This window comes from Alosa pseudoharengus, unplaced genomic scaffold (genome assembly GCF_046254945.1).
Source record: "Alosa pseudoharengus isolate Yale_2024_CS ecotype anadromous, Long Island Sound unplaced genomic scaffold, YU_APseudo_1.1 YU_APseudo_1.1_scf_19, whole genome shotgun sequence".
Taxonomy (NCBI): Eukaryota; Metazoa; Chordata; class Actinopteri; order Clupeiformes; family Clupeidae; genus Alosa; species Alosa pseudoharengus.
Genome location: NW_027468657.1, coordinates 21,252,841 through 21,275,355, shown reverse-complemented (window position 1 = coordinate 21,275,355; position 22,515 = coordinate 21,252,841). Strand labels below are relative to the sequence as shown.

The window sequence follows — 22,515 nt, the reverse complement described above, 5'->3', positions numbered from 1 at the left end:
GTTTATGTGTGAAAGTGTGTGTGGTTCAGAGAAAGAGAGAAATCTCATCCAGAGATAAATCCAGCTCTCTCTTTTGTTGTGCTTGTCAAGAGTCCGAAGTCCTTCTTTTCACTGCCTGTACATTTATCTGTGTTTGCACTGAGCATCAGAGCAAATCTTCACCAGGAAAATATGTCTGAAATCAACTTCTAAGTAGGAATACATGATTTTTGCACACTGTAGGATGCCTATGAAATTCAGTGATGTGGTTTCTGAATACCTGTAACTTACTGACAAGCCTACCAGAAGGCCACAGAGATAGTGTCAACATTTGCTTTAAATTGTATAACGATTTAGATAGGGCCAGAGTAGTCTTTATAGACATTACAATCGACTCATCAGGTCTGACGCTCAACCTCAGTATATTTAGTTTTTAATAGACACTACTCCTTTTCAGCGTGCACTTTTGTCTCCCCCCTCTGTGCGCGAGCTTCGCATAGTCCTCGCGCTTGCGCACGCCACCGCGTCGCAGAAGGAATACGACGCGAGCAGATTCACGAGCTCGCCTTGTTTTTGTCCGTGCGGAGACAGTGTACAAAATATCCACGGGGAAAAAAGCAAAGTTGAAACAAATACATCTTTAGCGAGGCCATTTGAAGGTACGGTAGGTAAAGCTGGTTGATTTCGCACCAGGAAATCAATGCTATCTCGGTAGATAGCGGCATGGCATCTGGCTATCGTTATCAAGCTAATTGGGGGCACAAAGCATTATTGACAGCTTTAGCGATACATTTGTTTCAGATGCAACCTATGGTCGTTACATTTGCTTATCCATCATATTGACAGTTTTGGCATTTATGTGCCTTGCGCAGTAGAATACAGGTTTCGTGTGTTTGGATAAAGCGCTTGAGCTATCCATGGCAGCGCTGTTTTTTCGGTCCAGGTAATCTGACTTTAGACAATAGTCTGGCATCTGTAGAATTCCGCATGAATGTATCACGACCAGATTAACAGTATTAATGAATTAATTCTAGCTGCCCTTGGCGAAAAATGCTTTAATATTTAACTACTTGCTCAAACACCCATTGAGTAATGACATAATAGCAAACGATTTTGTAATAGCAATTGGCACTGGCGTAACGTGTAGGCTAATGGTTGATATTGCTCTGTCTTTACGTCTTTGCAGTTCATATCCGGCGAATCAAGACTGTAGGCAGCACATATATATGGGAATACGAACATGGTGTAAAAAATGTTATGACCGGAGGCTACGAGGTGGGCATGCGATAAGGAAGGCTACCACGCCAGACTTCTGCCCCTCGGATAAAGAAGAGTGTATGTGAGTGTGCGTGTGTGTCTATGTGCGTATGCGTGTGCGATATTATTTCTTCAGTGACGGATTGGGTTGCTAAAGCGGACTAGCAATAAGACATTCCGAAGATGCTGAAGAGGTGGTCCGCAGCAACGCCATGCAGCAGCTCTCTCTCCGCCGTCATGCTCATCCTCGTCTTGCCAAGGTGCATGCTCTCAGTCTGTGCCGACAAAAACCTGGTGAGCAAAGAGGACTACTACAGTGCCACGGTGAACGCCACAGTCTTGGACCTCAAAGGCAACCCTAAACAAATGCTCACGAAGGACGACGGGAGGTACGGGCAGAATTCCCCCAAAACGGAAGCCAAGGGAATCGTGATCGCACCTGCGCCGGTGAATGGAGGTAAGCGTTAAATGCTTTTGTGTAATATGCTCCCTATTTCAGCCCATGTCCTGTAAGCCTACATGAGATCTACATCCATCAGCTATAGTTTCCTTAACGGCTAGGGATGATGCCAAGCCCTCTGTAGAATGGTGTCATCACCCTACAGTCTGATGCAGACATCAGACCTCTTAAGAATGAAGAACGAGCCTGCTATTCCACCTTACTTACAGTGTTTTGGTTATTATTCACTTGTCACTCTTATCTATTCGTTGTGTGTGTGTGTGTGCACACTCACCCCTGTCCTTGCCAATACTAGTAGAGTTTGGTCCTTCAGTTGTTGAGAATGTCACACAGTAACTATACACAGATGCATGCTTAACATTGAAACATTGCTGTGCAGAAGTGGTGAAGGCTCAGAACATAGAGAGGTCAGTCATGTCCAGAGATTTTGTTAACTTCTCCATAAGAACACATTTTTAACTGTCATATACATTACCATGTCACAATAATTGAACACTTGGTGGTCTTCCATCTGCTGCAGTATTAAAGAGTCTTTTAGAATGTCAGGCCAAACTTAATGGTTTGGGACTTATCAGGACAACCAACTGCTGAATATGAGTACAGTGTAAAGGCAAAAATGAACATGTTAAGTCTCTGTTGTAGGGAAACCTGTCTTTAAAATATACGGTCAATCCTCTGCTCAGGTGTTGAAGCTATTTTCCCAAATCATAAAAAAAAACTATGGGTGTGATCAAAGAATGGAAACCGTTTGAGATTGCCAGTGTATGTGTCAGTCTAATTGTGTGTATGTGTGTTTGTGCGTGTGTGTGTGTGAGCTTGCACGAGTTCTTGTGGTTGATGACACCATGGCTGACTTTGCAATCCAAATTGCACACTTCGGGTGGCTCTTTAACCAAATTATTGTGTAATTCATGTTTAAGGACATACTTAGGTTTTCTTGGTGATGTCGTGAGCTCATGTGTCTCAGGAAACCTGCTGCATGCTCTGTTGCTGTTAGGCCCCTCCTCTTTGGCCTTTTTTCAGAGGATCTGTTTTTTTTTTTTTTTTTTTTTTTTCTTTTTACTGCAAGAGCAAGCAGTTTTGCGAAATACAGCTTGACTGAACCATGTCACTGTCCCCAACCGCTCAGTTTGCATTGGGGCAACTTCTCTGTTTAGATATGTGTAAACCTGCCTCACCAACACTGTGTGTGTATGTGTGTGCGTGCATGTGTGTATCTGTGCGCGCGTGCATATCTGTGTGTGTGTGTGGAGATTGCTGCGTCCCCCAACCCCTTCCTTCTTCCTCATCTCTTATGTAAGCATCCTCCTAAAGAGAGCTCCGGCTGCCTGGGCTCTTTTAGAGGGAGACTTGTGTGTGTGTGTGTGGGTGGCTGTGTGAGTGTGATTTCAGATATGATATGATATGTGTGTGTGTGTATGTGTGTGTGTGTGTGTGATTTTCAGATGTGTGTGTGTGTATATATATATATACATACACACACACAAATTTATTATTGGGCACATGGGAAGGGTGTAGTTTCAAATTTGAGATGGTCCCTCCCTCACTTTTCTGTGTGTTTGTGTATGAGTGCGTGTGTGTGTGGCAGAAATGTGTGTGGCAGAATGTGTCTGTCATGTGCTGGCCTGTTTTTATTAGATGAAATATGCACACACATAATCACATACACGTACATTATACATTAGAGTACACTGCATCAGTGCAGTGTTATATGACATGTCATACAGTTATGATTTCTTCACTATTACACACTGCTATCTGCATTATGCCTTATGGATAATTTTACTGAATGATCTTTTTTAAGAATGCATGTCAAGCTCTGTATTAAATGACTCAGAGGGGGTCATATAATTCTGGAATAGAGAATAGGAATCTCAATATTAGCTTCCTGGAGACAAATGTATCGGTTTTATCTCCATTAATAAGATGGTCTATATCTGCGTTCAGGTTACCGGATGGATAATACAAAAGAAACACTGGACATTGACGAGACATCTGGTTCTATCTTTTTTTTGCCTCTCGTGTCCCTATTCATATCCAAGGCATCTTGTTCAATGCAATGTCTGTGATCAGTACAGTGTCAGAAATGAAACATTACAGTAAGCTACTTTTGCCCTGTATTTCTCCCAGTTGCATCAACTGCTGTATGGACTACACAAGTGCTCCCCTCTTCCCCCAAAAAAAACACTGTTGATGAGCTATAGATCATGAGAAATCCAGGGCACAAATGATCAAAGGGGAATTCACCTCTATAATATCAATTGCTCTTTCTGGAGCAGCCAGTCGTGTGGATGTGGCAGTGCCCCAGTTAGATTAAGTTGACCAGCCAAACCAGTTAAGCCCTCTCTGATAGGGCCGGAGAGTTTTTCCACTCTCTCTCTCTCTTTCTCTCTCCCCCTGTCTCTGTCGGTCAGTCTGGTGCTGGCCTAGTTCATGCTGTCTGCGGTTTCCCCTCTCTCTAACCCATCTGTTGGCTGGTCAGCTGTGGCCTGAGGGGGAGGCTGACCTGAGGATGCGGCACAAACGCTCATCCAGAAGAGGTCACCGCGCCCAACCAGAGCCATCATGAGCAAGATGGCCACTGACTCCATTGGTCTCTCTCTCTCTTCTCTCTCTCTCTCTCTCTCTCTCTCTTTCTCTTTCTCTCTCTCTCTGCCTCTCTCTGCCCCTCCACATGTGGATAGTACCATTGCCACAGAAGGGGGACTGAAAGACCTGTCGGATTTTTGCACCACAAGGGTCACACACGACTGACCTGATTGGCTCATGCAATGGAAACCAGCACTTCAGCCGTGACTAATTGTTAACATTAAATTTTCTAGAGAGGAAAGTGTGCTGCTTTTCTTTCTATATTACTGTACAGTTGTGTATTTGTGACTGTCCTTCATCTTTTCAAATCAACCACAGGAAGTCAGAAATGCTAACCACAGACATTTAAAGCCCATTATAATGTCCTAAAACCATACAGAGTGAAAATGCTGATAGCCCTGTCTTTTTTGACCCTGCCAGAGGTGCCTGTAGCTGTTTGGGCAGGCAGAATGTTTTTGCAGCCTCTCAGCCTGAGGGTACACGGTATCGCCACTCAGCGCAAGCAAAGCCTGGCAGAGATATAGCTGCCCGATGGGCGCCGCTATCTCCTCCTCTCGCCCGAAGGTCGTCCAGGGTTGTGTTGCTGTCTGTCTGAAGTGGATACAGGAGCAATTGTAGGGGGAGCTTTTCCTGTTGTCTCTCTCTCAAACAGAGTTGGAGGGAGATGCTTTGGGAGCGCAAAGATGGCCATATGGGACATATTTGGCTTGGTTTGCTCAGATGCAGTCTACAAAACTGCAGCAGAGCAGGCATTAAGTTGACAGGAAGCATCATGAGACTGCTACAGTTGATCTACATCTGGCACACTTTTGCACACACGTGTGAGTGTGTGGGTCTCCATTGCTTTAGAAATAATTTCCCCATCAAAAAGCACACCTTGACCAAAACATTAGAGAAGTAATGTTAGTGAAGTTCTAGAAGTTCTGTGCTTTGAAAATGAGGAACAGGAGAACAATTTGTAATTGCAGTTGCAGTTTGCGGAAGAAAGTGCAGATGGCTGAATACAGTGCATACTTCTGAATGTCGCATAAGCACAGCCGTATTATCTTTTGCTGACAGAAAATTGACTCAGTTACTGTATACAGTGAAGACTATGTGCTTATGATGAGCCTTATGACATACCACTTCCTCTTGTGGTGCATGCACACTCTGAAGGCCCTCAATTCTCCTTTCTCTCTGCACATGCCTGCTTTGCTCACTTGCTATTGTGTTGCATGCTGCTTTCTGTTTTCACTGTTTCTTTGACTATAATCTATATCTTTGTCTATAATGACAACAACTGTTTTTGGGTATATGTTTCCTAACTTATGAAGCTGTGTGCATGGAATTTTCCACCCGTCTCTCTCTCTGCTATTTTCTCTCTCTCTCTCTCCTTCCTCTCTGTCCTCCCTCTCTCTCTCTCTCTCTTCTTCCTCTCTGTCCTGGATGCTGTTTGTCTTGGGCTGTCAGACAGTAAAGGAGACATATGGCAGGGAGATCAAATGATCGTTGCTCAAGCTGCTCCGATGTGTAGGCCTGGGCTATGGAGCCCCGGTTCCTCTCCCTTAATCACCTCCAACCCCCCCCTTTCCCTCTCCTCAATCTCCATTCACCTTTCCAATGTCTCCTCGCCAGCTGCCATTTCCACCAGGGCTTTGGCACCAGCCCCTCGCCCCCGCCAATGACCAATGGGAAGCCAGCATGCTGGAGACCACCACCCAATTGGATATCAGCAGAGATCAAAGGTGACAAAAATGAAAGCAGGAAGTAAGACTCGCAGTGTCTTCTAGTAAAACTAGCAGTGGCGGTGACGTGCCCGAGTGACGTTGCCCGAGTGACGTTGCCCGAGTGACGTTGCCCGTGCGGGTTTCCCACCGCGTTCTTTCGCAAGTGTAGCAGCGGGCTCTGGACTGGGCTCAAACGGCAGTAAATGGACCTGGCGCGGCATGGGGACGAGATAATTAGCCTCTCGCCACGTACTGGGCCGGACCGATGACTGGTCTGACTCATCCCAAGTAGCCTGTGCTGTGATCTCCAGGGTCAACCACCAGAGCACTGCCAAGAGGCAGATTCAAGATGGTAATAATAACTCTAATAATAACTCCACCAAGTGAGCGAGGAGAACTTCACTTGCTTAGTGCCGTCTTGTGTATGCCGGCGATGGTGTAATTGCCCTAATGCACTGCTGAGCCAGCACACCCCCAGGCTCAGTGGAGGCATAAGGAGGAAAATGCAAAAAAGAAAAGAAAAAACAGAAGAAAAAAAACGACCAGAGTTCACATTGTCTTACGTGGTGCTTTGCTGATGGGAGGTTACAGCAACTCGCATCCCAGGCTTGGAGACTTGTGAGATCACGCACTGTTTCCTCTGTGGGCACAGTAGAGGCTACGTAACTCTGTCAAGGAATGCATATTTGTGAATGAAGGTCCGTGTTCCCGATAAAAGGTGTTAGATGCAGTACTCTGTGTCTCTTGATCTCTCTCTCTCTCTATCTCTATCTCGGGACTCCCTGTCAACTCTCCCCCAGAATGATGGATGTAACCAGGCTGTCGATAGCACCTTGCGTGGGGGAGGAGAGGATTTTTACCTCCCTCTGCTACATTAAGGGTGCAATGCACCGTTAAATCGACCCAGGACCCTACACAGGGCTGTGGAAGAAGTGTAGAAGAGAAGTGGGAGAGAAAGAAAGAAGGATGAAGAGAGGCAAAGGGAGACAGGCGAAAGGAGAGAGGGAAGAAAAACTGACAGGCGGCTGCCCATGTCGGTGATAATGTCATGTGTCTGCAAGTGATGTGGAGCGGAAATGTGAGCTCTGTAGTAGTAATGTAGGAATATTGATTTAAGTAGCTCTGCCATCATTGCTGATGCCTGTGTAGAGAGGGCAAGGAGAACATTACTGACGCACACACGCACGCACGCACGCACACACACACACACACACACACACACACACACACACACACACACACACAGAGAGAGAGAGAGACAGACAGACACACACACACACAGAGAGAGAGAGAGAGAGACAGACAGACACACACACACACACACACACACAGAGAGAGAGAGACAGACAGACAGACACACACACATTGAATTAACACAATCTCACAGCAGTGGGTTTTGCATAGATCTGTGAATGCCACAACCTCATACTCAAAAGAAAATCACAAGGGATGGTTGAGTCATATTAGAGCCTGGCTTTCCGTTGACCTTGCCGTGTTTTGAAGGGTAGGTGGTAGCGGAGCGGTGCACACAGACTCCACCTCAGCAGGGGTAGCCGGGGGTCCTGTACCTGGCCAGACATGCATGACTCACTCTCTGCTGCTTATGCAACTCTTAATCACACAGTGCTCTCCCCTTCATCTCCTCGCCTCGCTAAACCTGCTCTGAACAAACACTGCTACTGGAGTCTGCAAGAGAGAGGGAGGGAGGGTGGGAAAGAAAGTGATAGATAGATAGATAGATACAGATAGAAAGATAGATAAATAGATGATAGATAGATAGATAGATAGATAAATAGATAGGTAGAGAAAGGGATGGTGGTTGTGTGAAGAGGAGAAAGGAGAGGAAGTCATCAGCTGTTGCACCAATTTAGAAGAATTTTTTTATTTATTTATTTATTTTCGGTGGAAAAGGTTTCTGCTTCAGAATATGTGAAGTAGACTATGTCATGCAGAGTGATGATATATAGAGTATATGGTTATTGATAGATAATTGATTTGTGTGACCGATTCATTGGTCAGTTATGCATCAGAGTCCCACTCTTTTGAGTCACATTGTCATTTTAAGGTGGCTTCCCTATCAGCCTGCACTCTGAAACATGAATTCCAAGCATGATGGGGGCATCCAACATCCAGGAATTCCAACCATTATGGGGGCAGCCGTGGCCTACTGGTTAGCACTTCGGACCTGTAACCGGAGGGTTGCCGGTTCGAACCTCGACCAGTAGGCACAGCTGAAGTGCCCTTGAGCAAGGCACCTAACCCCTCACTGCTCCCCGAGCGCCGCTGTTGATGCAGGCAGCTCACTGCGCCGGGATTAGTGTGTGCTTCACCTCACTGTGTGTACACCGTGTGCTGTGTGTGTTTCACTAATTCACGGATTGGGATAAAAGCAGAGACCAAATTTCCCTCACTGGATCAAAAGAGTATATATACTTAGGCAATTCCATGGAAAATTACGTTTTTTGTAACATCCATAACGCCAATAAAATGTGATGGTATGATGTGAATGATAACATGAAATTTGAGCATTTGCTATTTTTGGCTGATGTACGTGAGAAAAAATGCACAAACAAGGAATGTTATCATTCACATCATACAAATGCCAAGGCATTTCACTGGCGTTATGGATGTGACAAAAAGTCCATTTTCTGTGGAATTGCCCACTTATACTTGAAAATACATGAAAATATAAGTACAGTTCTACAAGGTCAGCAGCTGAGCACAGAATCAAAACTTTTCTGATAATGACCGACAGACAAGACATTATCCCTTACTTAAATGTTATCAGACCCTGTGGTCATGGTTCGAATTACGGGGGGTATTGGAGGGGACCGACCCCCCTAGATGAGACTTGGACCCTCCCAAAAGGGATGAAAATAATAGTTTGGGGGGTACTGAAAAAATAATAAAATGTAATGTTATCCAATATTGCATGTAATTAAATGCAGCATTGCCATCACATACCAACAATTCAGGATATAATCTAATGAAATGCGATTTTCAAACCCTCTGGTACCTTCAGACTGTGTTGTTTGCTATTACTGACGAATTAAAACAAATGCACAGTGTAGGCTGCAAAAGCCTGATATGCGTATGGGTGTACAAGCAGTGGCCAACTGGCCATACATTTGTCTAATATTTCACTGCCTTTGTAACATACAGTAGTGATAGCCAACCTTAGAAAAACATTGAGTAGCAAGATCCCTATGGTTTAACCGTAGGTCTCCCTTCCACTCAGCAGCCACGACCATCGCTGATGCTTAGCTTAAAAATCAGGCCTACAATCACACGCCATAGAAGGAGTTCCATAGATATACTGACACGGGAGAGGTTTAATGAGGCGATTTATTTATCATTTTGTGCAATTTCATTCTTAATGTCTAAATAAATGAGGGAATTTGCACTAATATTCAGGGAATTTCGCATGTAGATTAGTGGTTCTCAACCGTTTTTAAGCAAATGCCCATACACCCATAATTGCAATGTTACCTGCAGTTAGTTTGAAACGCTACGTGAACATATAATAATCAATTGGACCTGAAATGTCTTTCCTCGTTGCCATTATTAGAGATCAGCCTTTCTTAAAAGCGTATTGCTGCACAAACGTTTTGTGATATAACACCAGGCGCACAATGCACTAGGCTACATTATATGAAATGCCTTACGCTAAATAACGTGAAGATATTTGTTTTCAAACCGTGAACAAGTCATTTATTTTTATTTGCTTTATGTTTGGTAGGCTTAGGCTATCCAAGAAAAACGAATCAAATGAACCAAAGGCTGGCCTTGTATTAGGCTAGGTGAACTTGGCTATTAAACGGGAGACTGTCTGTGGCATATCTGTAAACAACTCTGGGTCTTAAATTTAAGCTGTATGTTTGCCATTTTCCATCCTATTGGTCTGTATGCATTTCCATGTTTGCATTGCACTATATTTGACTGTGACGCGCAATTTTACGCACGGTGCGCACCTTGAAACAGTGTTTCCAAATTCAACCCTTCCCATAACTTTCTTTTAATTTGTCGGCCAGCCAGCCACGGTCATATGACCTACCGGTATATTTCGAAGGAGAATTGACTGTGAACCACAAGTGTGAAATCATGCGTGTAAGCCTATGTAAAATGGAGAGTGACGTCACCAATCGAAATAGCTGTAACCCATGAAGCTCACGGTATAATTCGAACACTGCCTGTGGTATTTATTAAGAATTCACAAACAACATATTTGTTGTGCCTGTGAACTTTCAAGCAGCTCTTTCATGTGTGTCAAAGACAATAGATGTTCAAACTCCACCACCCCCATCGCTGAACAAAAGATAGCACAGCTGAAACAGTTGAATCCGCCCACGTCTGGCATCATAGTGATGCTATCTCTTCCACAGGTGCCTGTCAGGCTCCCTCACCAAAGTCAATGCCTTTGTGTGAGATGTGAGATGTGAGATGTGATGGGGGTGGGTGCAGGTGGGGGCCCTCCTACAGGCCGTGGTTTACCGGTTTCCCACTCCGTAACATTAGCACCCTTTGTGAATCTTCTTTTTTGTTTTTCTTCTTCTGCTATTTCTTCGTCTTTATCTTCTTTTCCCGTCTTCTTCCTGCTGTACTTGTTTTGTTTTTCCCTCACAGCTGTAGTGTGGTGGCTTTGATCATCACCTCACAGGAGGCGTGTTGGTGTCTGTATGTGCTGCCTGTTGGAGCGCACATCACCTTGCATCAAGTTTTCTGTGGATTCTGCCACCTCGGTTTCTCTTGTACACCCACCCACACACACATAAACACACACACACACACACATACACACACACACACACAGGCATGTACACACAGGCGAGTTACTGCTGAGCTGTTTCCCGTCTATGTGGGTGTAGGTGGGCTGCGGTCTTTAAGAGCGTGACCTGCTTGTTTTATCACAGTAAGAATTGCAGTCTCACCGTGCGAGTGTTTTATTTTAGTGTGGGTGACTATACACACGAGGGCCACAAGAAGAACAGAGGTGGGTGGGGTGGCAACATCTCATGGTGTTTGCCTGTCCATCTTCAAAATCACACTGGGCTACGTTGGTCTTAATGCCCAGCTGCACCTACTGGGTGTTTGGCTGGCGAGTTGAACAAACGACCGCATCCAAGCTTGCCCTAAATTGGTTCCCTGTTCGATGGAAATTAAAACGCCAACCCCTTGTGACACCACCCTTTGCACCACCACTCCCTGTGCCATGCTGTTCCAGCCCATCAGATGAGTAGATGAGTATTGACGTGGCACCAGCAAGAGCTCGTAAGAGAACAGCACGGCCCTCCAGCACTTTCTGTTTTCCTAAATTAGAGGCCCACTCAGTACTGACCTGCCTTGGTTCTACATTAGAGTCTGTGTTATGTTTACGTTTTGAGTGAAGGTTGTCTGCTGAATATAAACAAAGTTCTCGGTATTGACAGCCTTTCTAGTTGATCTTAATGCTCTATTTGACACATGTGATATAAGGTCCAAAATTTCTCAGAAGTCCCCCCGTTTTGAATTTGTGGGACAGGTTTTGCTAAGCTTTTACTATGTTATCAACATAAAAAAAAAGCAATTCGAGGTTATGTCAGCTTATGTCCGTGACTCTGCAAAGACATTGTCCAGAGACAGGCTGCAGTCACTTTGATGTGACAAGAAGCTCCTTGAAGTAACAGTAAATTGATCCTGCTGACACCAGTGAGACAGGAGGAATGTAATCCACGTCAATTTCCTTAGAAGAGAGCTTATTACCATTCAATATTTATGTGGAATCCATCCGGACTGTTTCTCTCTTTGCCTCTCTTTCTTTCTCCTTCTCGCATACACACCTTCTGTCTAGCTCCTGCTGACAGATTTGGAATCGACGTGCAGAATTAAATCGTGGAGAAAAAAAAACGTTGTAAACCATATCTCATTTGTCTACTTCTGTGCAATGTAGGTGTTTTTTTTTGCTGTACTCTCCCCTCTCATCAAAGAACAGAGGGGTGAAAAAAGAGAATATAATTATGATATTGAATTTAATCTGGGCCAGAATCCAGGAGAGCTCAGCTACAGTACTTTGCCTTTGAGGCTGGTTCTGACCTCCAGGTATAAAAAGACACATTGCCTGCCTGTGTCTGTGTGTGTGTGTTTGTGTGTGCATTTGCGTGTGCATGTGTGTGTGTGTGCTTGTTTGTGTGTGCATTTGCGTGTGTGTGCATGAGTATGTGTTTGTATGCATGTGCATGTATAAGAGAGTGTGTCAGAGATCAGGTTGTGGTTTTTGGCCCCCACACAGATGGTCATTAAAGTCAAAGCCAAAGGTGTGTTTCATAGAGGAGTCATCATTATGCACTAAATCATGTATTCATGGATTCTGAAGTAAAGCCTTTGAGGTTGAAGATACACGCACACACACACTCTCTCTCTCTCTCTCTCTCTCTCTCTCTCTCTCTCTCTCTCTCTCTCTCTCTCTCTCTCTCTCTCTCTTTTGCTCTTTCTTACTCTTGTTATTGCTCTCACTCTCTCTCTTACACTTACACACACACGCACGCACACACGCACGCACGCACGCAGTCTCATTCAAACAGACACACTCGGTACATAAGCAAGCACACATGTTATCAAAGTCACACAACGTTCATCCAAAACAGACACACACAGTTATGGTGGCTTCTTTAGATACGCTTTAGTTACACCTTTAAAAGGTCAAGAAATCATAACGTTTCGCTGAATAAGTGAAGTGACACATGCAAAAAGACACAGATGTGCATGCTTACTATCCTTACACAGCAGTTTGCAGTCTGCAGTTCAAGTTGGAGAAAACAATGGATAAACTATTCAGACATACAGACAGTACATCTCAGTGACTATGCACTAATCATTGCCACTATATAGTGACACATTGACTGGTCCCCAGTAACATGCATCTCTCAAAGACCACACACCCAATCAAAGGCCCCCTCAAGAGCCCCCCAGTCCAAGAGGCGGAGAGGCTGCCGAGCGGCACTTCATTGTGTCATGTTAAAGAGGCCGGCCGCCCTCGCTGGACAGGAAGCTATCTCTGGTCCATTATCAGGGGGGTGGTGGGGGGGAACATGTGTTGGCCTGGTCCTCCCTGACAGGGCTGTAGCTCTTAGCGGTCAGCAGTTAAGGAGACTCAACCTCTGGAGCCATACATCAAGCACCTAATGATTTAGAGTGTGTGTGTTTGTGTGTTTGTGTGAGTGTGTGAGTGTGTGTGTGTGTGTGTGTGTGTGTGTGTGTGTGTGTGTGTGTGTGTGTGTGTGTGTGTGTGTGTGTGTGTGTGTGTGTGTGTGTGTGTGTGTGTGAGTGGTGGCGGCCAATGTTGACCACATAAACATGCTTGGGTTTGTATGTATCTTTGGTCTCTCAGTGACCATATGTAGACACACACACACACAAAATACACACACACACAAACACGCACTAAGCTGTAGGAATGGATAGCATCTGGTCCCAGTGTGAATTCTCTAGACTTTTGCTGCAGAATGTGTCTGTGTTGATTTTAGAAGGTGTCCCTTGAAGGTTAGCTCTGACATGGGCACGATGCCACCATGCACCAGGAAACACACACACACACACACACACACACACACACACACACACACACACACACACACACACACACACACAAGCACTTTAAGCTTCTCCAATTTACTCCACAACAACCACTTCTTTGCTACATCAAGCTGCCAAAACACATGAATGTTCTGTTTCTGGTTTTGATCAGCTCCAGAAAGTATGCACATGCGTGTGTGAGCAAGTGTGAGAGTCTGTGCGTGTGCATGTGTGTGTGTGCTAACTGGCATGTGCTACGTGCACGTGGCCAAATGGCTGTGTGAGTCGGGGTGTTGTCTTTTAATATGTCTTGAGGGACGTCGAGGGAAGCTGCTGAAACAAGCAAAAAAATTCCTCTCTCCTCTCCTGTCTTCTCTTCTCCTCTCGTCTCTTCCCCTCTCCTCTCTTCTCACTTTCCCTCTGTCTGCTCGGCCCTTCTCCCCTTTTAAAGACAATCAATTACGGTGACCTTGCCCCCCCCGGATGCTGATGGTTCCCCTGAGTAGCACAGGGGCCAGGGCTCTCATTGCTCTCTGCTCTCCACCACACAGCTGCCCAGCCTCCCCATCCATCTCGTTAAGTAGTAGACCATCAGTTTGCATAGCCCGCTCTTACCTGGAGTGACTTGATCATTTTCCTGGTAATGGATGGAACAAGGCTGTTGGCCGGGGGGGGGGGGTTGAGTATGTGTGCAGAGAGCTTGTCTTGTCTAGAACACTCAAGCACACAGTGACACCAGGAAAAGAAAGCAACAGGAATGCCCCCCCCCTCCTCCTCCCCCTCCTTTTCTCCTCTCTGCTGCTCTCTTGTCATTCTCTTATTCATTTGCTTGTGCTCTGGCTTCCTTCCCGACGAGCAGCGTTTGTCAATCAGCTGCGTGCGTGTGCAACCCACAGGCACTGAAGGCACCAGCGCTGCCTCTCTCTCTGGGGACTTTTTTTTTTAGAAGTCACATTTATAATCAACCATGGCATGTATGAAATGTGTTTTACTTGTTCTGCGAAAGTGCGGTTATAAAACAAACATCACATTGGGATCACTCACATTTTCTCTTTCTTTTTTCCCTGTGTATGTGTCTGTGTGTGTGTCTGTGTGTGTCTGTTTGATGCGCAGTGGTGGACCTACAGGGATGCTGTCAGAACACACGCTTCGTGGTGCCTCCTCGCACCAGCCAGTGGGTGGCGCTGCTCCAGCGGGGCAAGTGCACCTTCAAGGAGAAGATCCTCAAGGCGGCTGCCTTCAATGCCTCTGCCGTCCTCATCTACAACAACAGCTCCAAAGAGGACACCGTCACTATGGCCCACGAAGGTAAGGCTGTGTGTACACACCATGCACCAGAGAAACAAACACACACACACACACACACACACACACACACACTTAGGTAACACTATTCCCATACACATGTATATAAACACACACACACACACACACACACACACAATACACTCTCTTTGCCTTCCTGTCTTGCACCTCTCTCACAGATGCTTGCACATTCTCTTATAACAGACATTCGTGGTCACACAAAGTCTGTTTACCCGTAAGCAGCCTGCACTAGTCTTTCACTCTCCGCCCCAGTTATTAGTCTGTGGGCTCATAATATGACCCATGTCCTGTGGCGTGCGGTCCATACCCATTCCTGTGTGATGATGGAAAAACATGTTGTCCTTCAAGCATTAAAAACACAGATTTAGGCCCCGGCCGTGGCGCAACTGGCTGGGGCACCTGCACCGTACGCCGGCGACCCGGGTTCGATTCCCGCCCCGTGGTTCTTTCCGGATCCTACCCCGACTCTTTCTCCCACTCACTTCCTGTCATTCTCCACTATCCAGTCGCATTAAAGGCATAAAAGCTCAACAAATATATATATATAAAAAAACACAGATTTATGCATTATTGTTCTAAAATATAGCTTGCTTTCTATAAATGCTATGACTACATTGCATTTGGAAAACCACCCAGCACGATTCGGAGAAAGTAAAGGTCATTCACAGGCAATAGCCATATGGACATGACACTGCCCATAGGCCTCTGTGGCTCCCACACCCCAGAGATAAGGACTGATTCAGGACCTGTCCCGCCAGCCACTAAAGTAATTAAAAGCAGAACAACAGCAGCTGCCAGGGGGTGAGTAGTGTGACGACGGCAAGTTGCTCTCGGTCCAGGCTGGGTCAAGTGGGGCTGCTGACTGGCAGAGGTCGGGCAAGGGTGTGAAAGTGCTGCTGCTGGTCAGGCAGGCGGCCTGGGACAGGTCAAGGCTTGTGTTCAGGAACGGAACTGTTTACTGTGGTGAAATTATGAAAGATAAGGTAATATAAATCCCGAGTAGCCATTTGAGGTGGATGTAGGGGTGTGTGTGTGAGAGAATGTGTGCATGCGCGTGCGCGCGCGCGCGTGTGTGTGTGTGTGTGTGTGTGTGAGAGAGAGAGGGCAGTGAGAGGACGCTCATTCTGTAGGGACACGCTGAAGGTTACCACCTGTGTACATGTTGAAACGTAGCCACTAGATACACACCTACGCACACAAACACTCACACTGGAAACTGTGACGCAGAAGCAGCCCTCTGCTTTACGCAGGTTTTTGAATGGCAGGAATCCCCCCCATCTGTATTTAAGTGGCCCTCTTCCCACGCACATGTCTCATACATAAATATGCCAGTTATGCACGTAGCTCGTAGTTCTAGCGAACCCCTCTACATGTCCATACATGCTCTTGTGTGATGCATTCCACATGGCCACTGATCTGCTTAGACAAGAAATCAGTGAAGCTTTCCACTCTTAGCACCCTGGACCATCACATGTGTGTGTCTTCTTCACATACACACACACACATAAAATGATCCACATAATACCTAAATGTCAAAGTAACCTGAAGAAAAGCACCCCCCCCCCGACACGCACACACACACACACACACACACACACACACACACACACACACACACACACACACACACAAAGTAGGGATCTCCCCAAGGTAGCCAAGAGTGTTGTGTAAAAGCCTATCATGTGGCTAATAATGCATTAAGAATGAACGTGTGGCGGCAAGCCTAACTTAGCCATGGCTAGCCTAATGTGATGCAGAGCTGAGAAGTCGGTAGGCGGTCAAGCTAGCTTTCCCCAAGAGGAGAGCGAGAAAGGGAGCGAGGGAGTAAAGGAGGCAGGGAAGGAGGGAGGAGAAGAAGGAGGGTAGGATGTGGAGAGAAGGAGTGAGTCATGAGGTGCGACAGCTCCATATCCACGGGATCGATGGGGATTTATAAATATAGAAAGACCCTATGACTAATTTAGAAGGTCATTTTCCTCTCGTGAACGGCGGCATAGAGAGAGAGAGAGAGAGAGAGAGAGAGAGACTTGGGCAATATCGATCACCACTCACAGGGGAGGTTTTTCCTTTCCCTCTCTCTTCGTCTTTTATTTTACCCCTCCCTTGGTTTTTGGGTTTTATTTTACCCCTCCCTTGGTTTTTGGGTTTTATTTTACCCCTCCCTTGGTTTTTGGGTTTTATTTGCCTTTGTTTGTATTTGTTTCCTCTGTGTTTATTTTGATCTAGAAGGGCACTGTAAGTCTGTTGTAGATGTGACCGTGCAGAAAAATGTTGATGCATTCCTACCAAGATAAGAATGAGATGAGACCCAGATTTTGTCTAAATATAAGTGGGTGCGTGTGTGTGTGTGTGTGTGTGTGTGTGTGTGTGTGTGCGTGTGTGTGCGTGTGGGTGCGTGTGTGTGTGTGTGTGTGTGTGTGTGTGTGTGTGTGTGTGTGTGTGTGTGTGTGTGTGTGTGTGTGTGTGTGTGTGTGTGTGTGTGTGTGTGTGGTTATCTTTGACCATTTCTAAACCACACTGCTCTCAGTCTCTGGCATGCAGCAACCCAAGCACACAAGATGAAGGACTGTTAGCTACTGACTAGCACACCCACATACACACAGACGGACCCGCATAACCTTCCAGTATTAACCCTCAGCTCAGTCCACTTGGCCCTGTTGACATTTATAACTTCACTTTAGAATGAACTGGTCAGATTTGATGCTGTAAACTATCAGCAGCGGGGAGGGAAAAAGAAAGGGAAAGTGTCTACATCCTCGTGTTTGTCTGTGTCTGTGTGTGAATGTGAATAGTTGTTTGTGGATTTGTACATTTTAAAAGGTGTCTGTTTTGGATGAATGTTGAGCGACTTTGTTTACATACATGTGTGCTTGTTTATGTGCCCAGTGTGTCTGTTTGAATGAGACTGCGTGTGCGTGTGTGAGTGATCGTGTGTGTTTGTGTAAAATTGAGAGTGTGTGTGTGTGTTAGTGTTAGAGTTAAAGAGGGAGAGAGAGAGAGAGAGAGAGATCAGCTCGTCAGCATCTCTGTCCCTAGCTCACGCGGCAGTGACAGCTGCTGCTGAAGTGCTATCTCTCTGTCAGAGTCACAGACAGGTGAAGGTCGGCCCCGCGCTCCCTTCCCATTGGTCAGGTACACAGAGTGTTTGGTTGAGTCATCAAGGTAAGGTCAGCCAATCTGCTCCCAGCGCACAGCCTCCACACCTCTCCTCTTCTACTACGACGACACTCTCCCCTTTAAACGAACAGCCATTAAAAGCTACGTAGACGTAAACCCACCTCTGTCCACCCCATCGTTTTTTTTAAAAAAAATTTTTAGAAGTGGACCCCTAATTGGTCATGTTTTCATTCTGGAATTCGCCGGGGGGGGGGGAGAGAAGCTCCAGTGTTGCGTATTGCGCCGTCATTCCGTGGGTTATATTTATCCCCAGGCGCGGTGCGACGTATCCTAATGGAACGACAGACATCATTTAAATCGATGTGGAGCGTGAGCGGCCACAGCTGCCCCGTCTTCATTAGGCCATGCACGTTCTGCCAGAGCGCTTTGTTTAGGCAAGCGAGCAGTGAGATGCAGAAAACCTCAGACCTGCTTTTTTTTAGTGTGCCTCATTTCTTAGCCCCACGCACAACTCCTTGGCTAGGAGTACTAGCACATGTTTGGGTGTGCTTGTCTGTCTGTGTGTGTGTGTTTATGAGTGTTCTGTGTTCTATGTCTATGTGGATTTGTAGGGTTTTTGTGTGTGTGTGTGTGGGTGTGGATTTGTGGTTTTCTGTGTGTGTGGATTTGTACTGTAGTTTTCTCTGTGTGTGCGTGTGTGAATGCGTGTGTGTGTGTGCGCTCTGCGACCGTACAAGTATGTGTATTGGTGTTTTCTATTCATGTGTGCGTCTCCGCACACATGCAGTGTGCGCATGGCTGTGTCTGTTCAGTGGGCACAGGGACACGGGGACAGCAGCTGTCCAGCTGGGTGTGTTAGCAGCAGTCTGAGCCAGGGCAGCGCGGGCCGGTCATAAAAGTAATGATTTATGGGGACGTCAACAATCTGCCGGCCTAGTTGTTTTGACTGGCTGTGATTCACAATCGATCCCCATGACCATACAGGCCATAAATGCATGTGGTTCAAGGTAAATCTTTGTGGATGTAGGTTTGAGTGAGTGAGAGAGAGAGTGTTTAAGTGAGTCATGAAGGCACGTGTAAGTTTATGTGGGTACAAAGTATATGAGTAAGCAAATTTGCCACCAAGGTATCAAGATATTTATCTTAAAATCAATACCTTTATCAATTTTCTTATCAATATACAGCATTCGTCAGAGCATTCCTCTATTTGCTCTGCAGTAAGTTAGCTTTTATGACATTTAGATCAAACTTGATCTTGTTAACTCCTGTCACTTCTATGGTACCATGTATGGATGTTTAATGAAGAGCATAGTGTCATAACTGACTCCATATAGACAGCTGAGCGTCAATGTGGGTTGGTTTCGCTCCTCTTGGAGGAAACAGTATTTGCAGTCATTAAGGCAAGACCCAAGACAGAATGACTAATATGGACAAAGTAATGTAATGTGATAGAGCTGGGTACTACTGACAATAATCCGAATGCACCATTTCCACATTTGGTCTGTGGAGCTATTTTTGAAGCGACGACATGCCCTCGAGTGCTAGTGTTGATATTAGAATAGCCTCACGACTCAAAAGGCCTGGAACAAATTATTTCATCACTGCCCCCTCATAGTCATCATTTTATGAGACGCTGTTGTCATTGTTATGGACCACCGTCCAGGAGTGCTGTTGTGCTGCAACTATGGATGTGGCAGCCTCTGTGTGCAGTGCTGCAGAGGGTACTGTGCTCGTCGATGAAAATGCAATTTGCAAAGCCACCCCCACCAACCCCTAATTCCCAATGGAAGCAGACCTGTAGATCCAACCTCACCAATGTCAAAGCTTTGCTGCCAAGCACACTCTCTCCTCTCTCCCCTTCAACCTCAGGCTCCGTTGTACCATCTACACCCCCCCCCCCCCCCACTACCAACACACACACACACACACACACACACACACACACACACACACACACACACACACACACACACACACAAACAAACACACACACATATACACACACACACACACACACACACACACACACACACAAACAAACAAACAAACAAACAAACAAACAAACACACACACACTCCATCCTCCATCTGCCCACCCTCTTCTGTTTGTCAGTCAGTACAACACAAAGGTGCCCCGCATCACATCACCCCCCCTCCACACACACACACACACACACACACACACATACACACACACACACACACACACACACACACACACACACACACACACACACACACACACACACACACAGAGCAACACAGACACACACACCCACTCATCTCCCATAGCGCCCACTGGGAGATTAGCCCAAACTGCTGAGTCATGCGTCTGTGGTCTAAAGGGCACCTTAAAGGGGCTTTCCTCTGGAAAAAAAGAAAAGATCAATCTTTAATCTTTAATGACTTTACCTCCCTGTATTTTAAAAGCACACCGAGGTGCTGGCGAGGAAACCGTGCGAAATGCCCCAGGTCATCATAATGACATGCGGGATTGACAGAAATACGTAAAATATGTAAATGCTAAAAGACCGAGGGGGCGAGGGAGGGAAGATTCTGGAAGATGGATGTGGTGCAGTTCATGAATCAAAGCACATGTGGGGCGGGGGATGAGGGAGAAGGCCTGCCCCTCAGGCTCTGATCTCCATGGCGCTCTTCCTATGGCATCGGGCTCGCCGGGTGCCGTCGGAGGAAGCAATCTTTTAGCGATGCCCTTGGAGTCAAGCAACATGCAGCCTTTGCCAGCATTTAATCTGACAGGCCTCTCCTTAGGGAGGGAGGGCTCCACAGAGCATACCTGTGCTTATATGCTTCATTCAGACAGATGACTTACATCCAACATGAGTGAGAGAGGGAGCAAGAGAGATCTGGACAGATTTGTTTCAAGAAGCTCATAAGCTTTCTGTGGCTTTCTGTGGCTCCTATTCTAAGTGACTATCTTTGTTTACAATTTACCAAACAGCACTTATATTTTTCCAAGTGTGTTTGAAATGTGCAAGCCTATGAGTACAAATATTTGTTCTTGTAGCAGGTTGTAGTCAAACGGTATCTGTTCTATGGCATATGGAGCTAAATTTGTCTCAATAATATTTGTATATGGCAACTCCTCGGAGCATGCAGACCTCCAGTCCATAGACATTCCTGCACCTCCACCTCCACCTCCACTTCCACACCCCTCCCTGTCTGAGTCCAGTACCAAAACCGCGGATGTCAGTTAGCCATGCTCCGCTGGGTCTCTCCGGCCGCTTCCCTGCGGTGATGTAGAGCTGTTGTTCCGGGCCGCGACGTGGATGGAGACAAACGGCGTGGTACGCGTCCCCTGCCGGCCTCATCCGTCACCAGCGGAGCGAGGCGGACTGTCCCCGCTACACCCTGCTGTTCCCTGCTGACGCGGCGCTTTCTCTCCCTCGCCCTGGGTCAGCCAGGTGAGCTCCTCACAGCTCCCGGAGCGTCATCCTCCTGCTGTCATCCCTTGAGTCGTAGGCGCGTGTCCCTTCCCAAGCGGATTAGTCCGTGTGACTTTACAAATGTTACTCGACAAACATTATATTACAATGAAACTGCAATAAGGATAATAATTTGGCAGTTGCCTTCTGCACCTCTGTTCTCTCTCCTTCTCTGGTTCTCTTTTGGCTCTGAATCTGTCTCTCTCTGGTCTGCCAATGGCTGCAGTAACCTGAACACCTTCGCACCCGACACCTCTTTTCTCACTCTTTCCACACGCTTCGTCCTTGCACTCCGTAACCTTTGCATTTACTTGACGTTACGACTGAGCTGCATGTCTAACTGTTATTCCTAACTCCACACCAACAATACTAATGAGCAGCGTTGTAGTAGTTGAAGCTAGCTGAGATGACTATTTCTCCTCTTTCCCTCCCTAGCTCCCTCCCATTTTGTGATCTGTTGTGAAACACTTATCATCCTGTTGCTTGCAAGCATTGGGGCTCACTGCTGCCATTTGTTTGTTAATTTTGACGCCTTAGCCGGTTATCTGTTAGTAGTTTTTTTTTTTTTTTAAAGTTGTGCCCTGTGTTGTAGCAGACTTCAGCTGTGCCCAACTCTTCACAAGTTTGAGATTCAATGGCTCGTACTGGTAAATGGCTTTTGCATTATGTAACAGCAGCTTTAATGACAGTCTTAATGTCTCCACTAATCTTGCCGACATTGCAAGACAGCTGGAGAGTCCGGGAAGCAGTTGTTGGTTGGAATTCAATGCATGATTTGTAAGCCTTTGAAAAAAAAAATAGTCCATCCTGAAGCTTTTTCCCCCACCAAGCACATGGAGAGCTTGTACTGGAATTCCTTGACGGCACGGATTCCTTGATGACTCGTCTGTTCTCCCGTCTCTAAATGGCCTCTTCTTAAGCATACTGTTCTGCAAATACACTCTCTCTGTTACTTCCCATTAACTACTGTGATGGCACCAAGGTGCCGTTGCGCTGGCAGAATCCGTTATCTCCGAACTCCTTTACCCCCTCCATGCGCTTGCAGACATTAAGTACAGATCACAGGCGGTGGCCAATTAAATTTTAAG

At 46.2% G+C, this 22,515-nt stretch overlaps 1 protein-coding gene across 3 annotated transcripts in view; it reads left to right on the top strand.

Annotated features, from left to right (window-relative positions):
• The first annotated feature begins 484 nt into the window (after positions 1–484).
• Positions 485–22,515, top strand: part of rnf130 (ring finger protein 130) — a 53,611-nt gene continuing 31,580 nt past the window's right edge. For 2 of the 3 annotated variants that reach the window (XM_076291994.1, XM_076291995.1), the window contains exons 1-3: positions 485–638; positions 1,166–1,693; positions 14,653–14,847. In XM_076291994.1, the coding sequence (XP_076148109.1) occupies positions 1,420–1,693; positions 14,653–14,847 (469 nt within the window). In that variant the 5' untranslated portion in view covers positions 485–638; positions 1,166–1,419. The remainder of the gene's footprint in view (positions 639–1,165; positions 1,694–14,652; positions 14,848–22,515) is intronic. The other variant, XM_076291993.1, reaches the window with a different exon arrangement.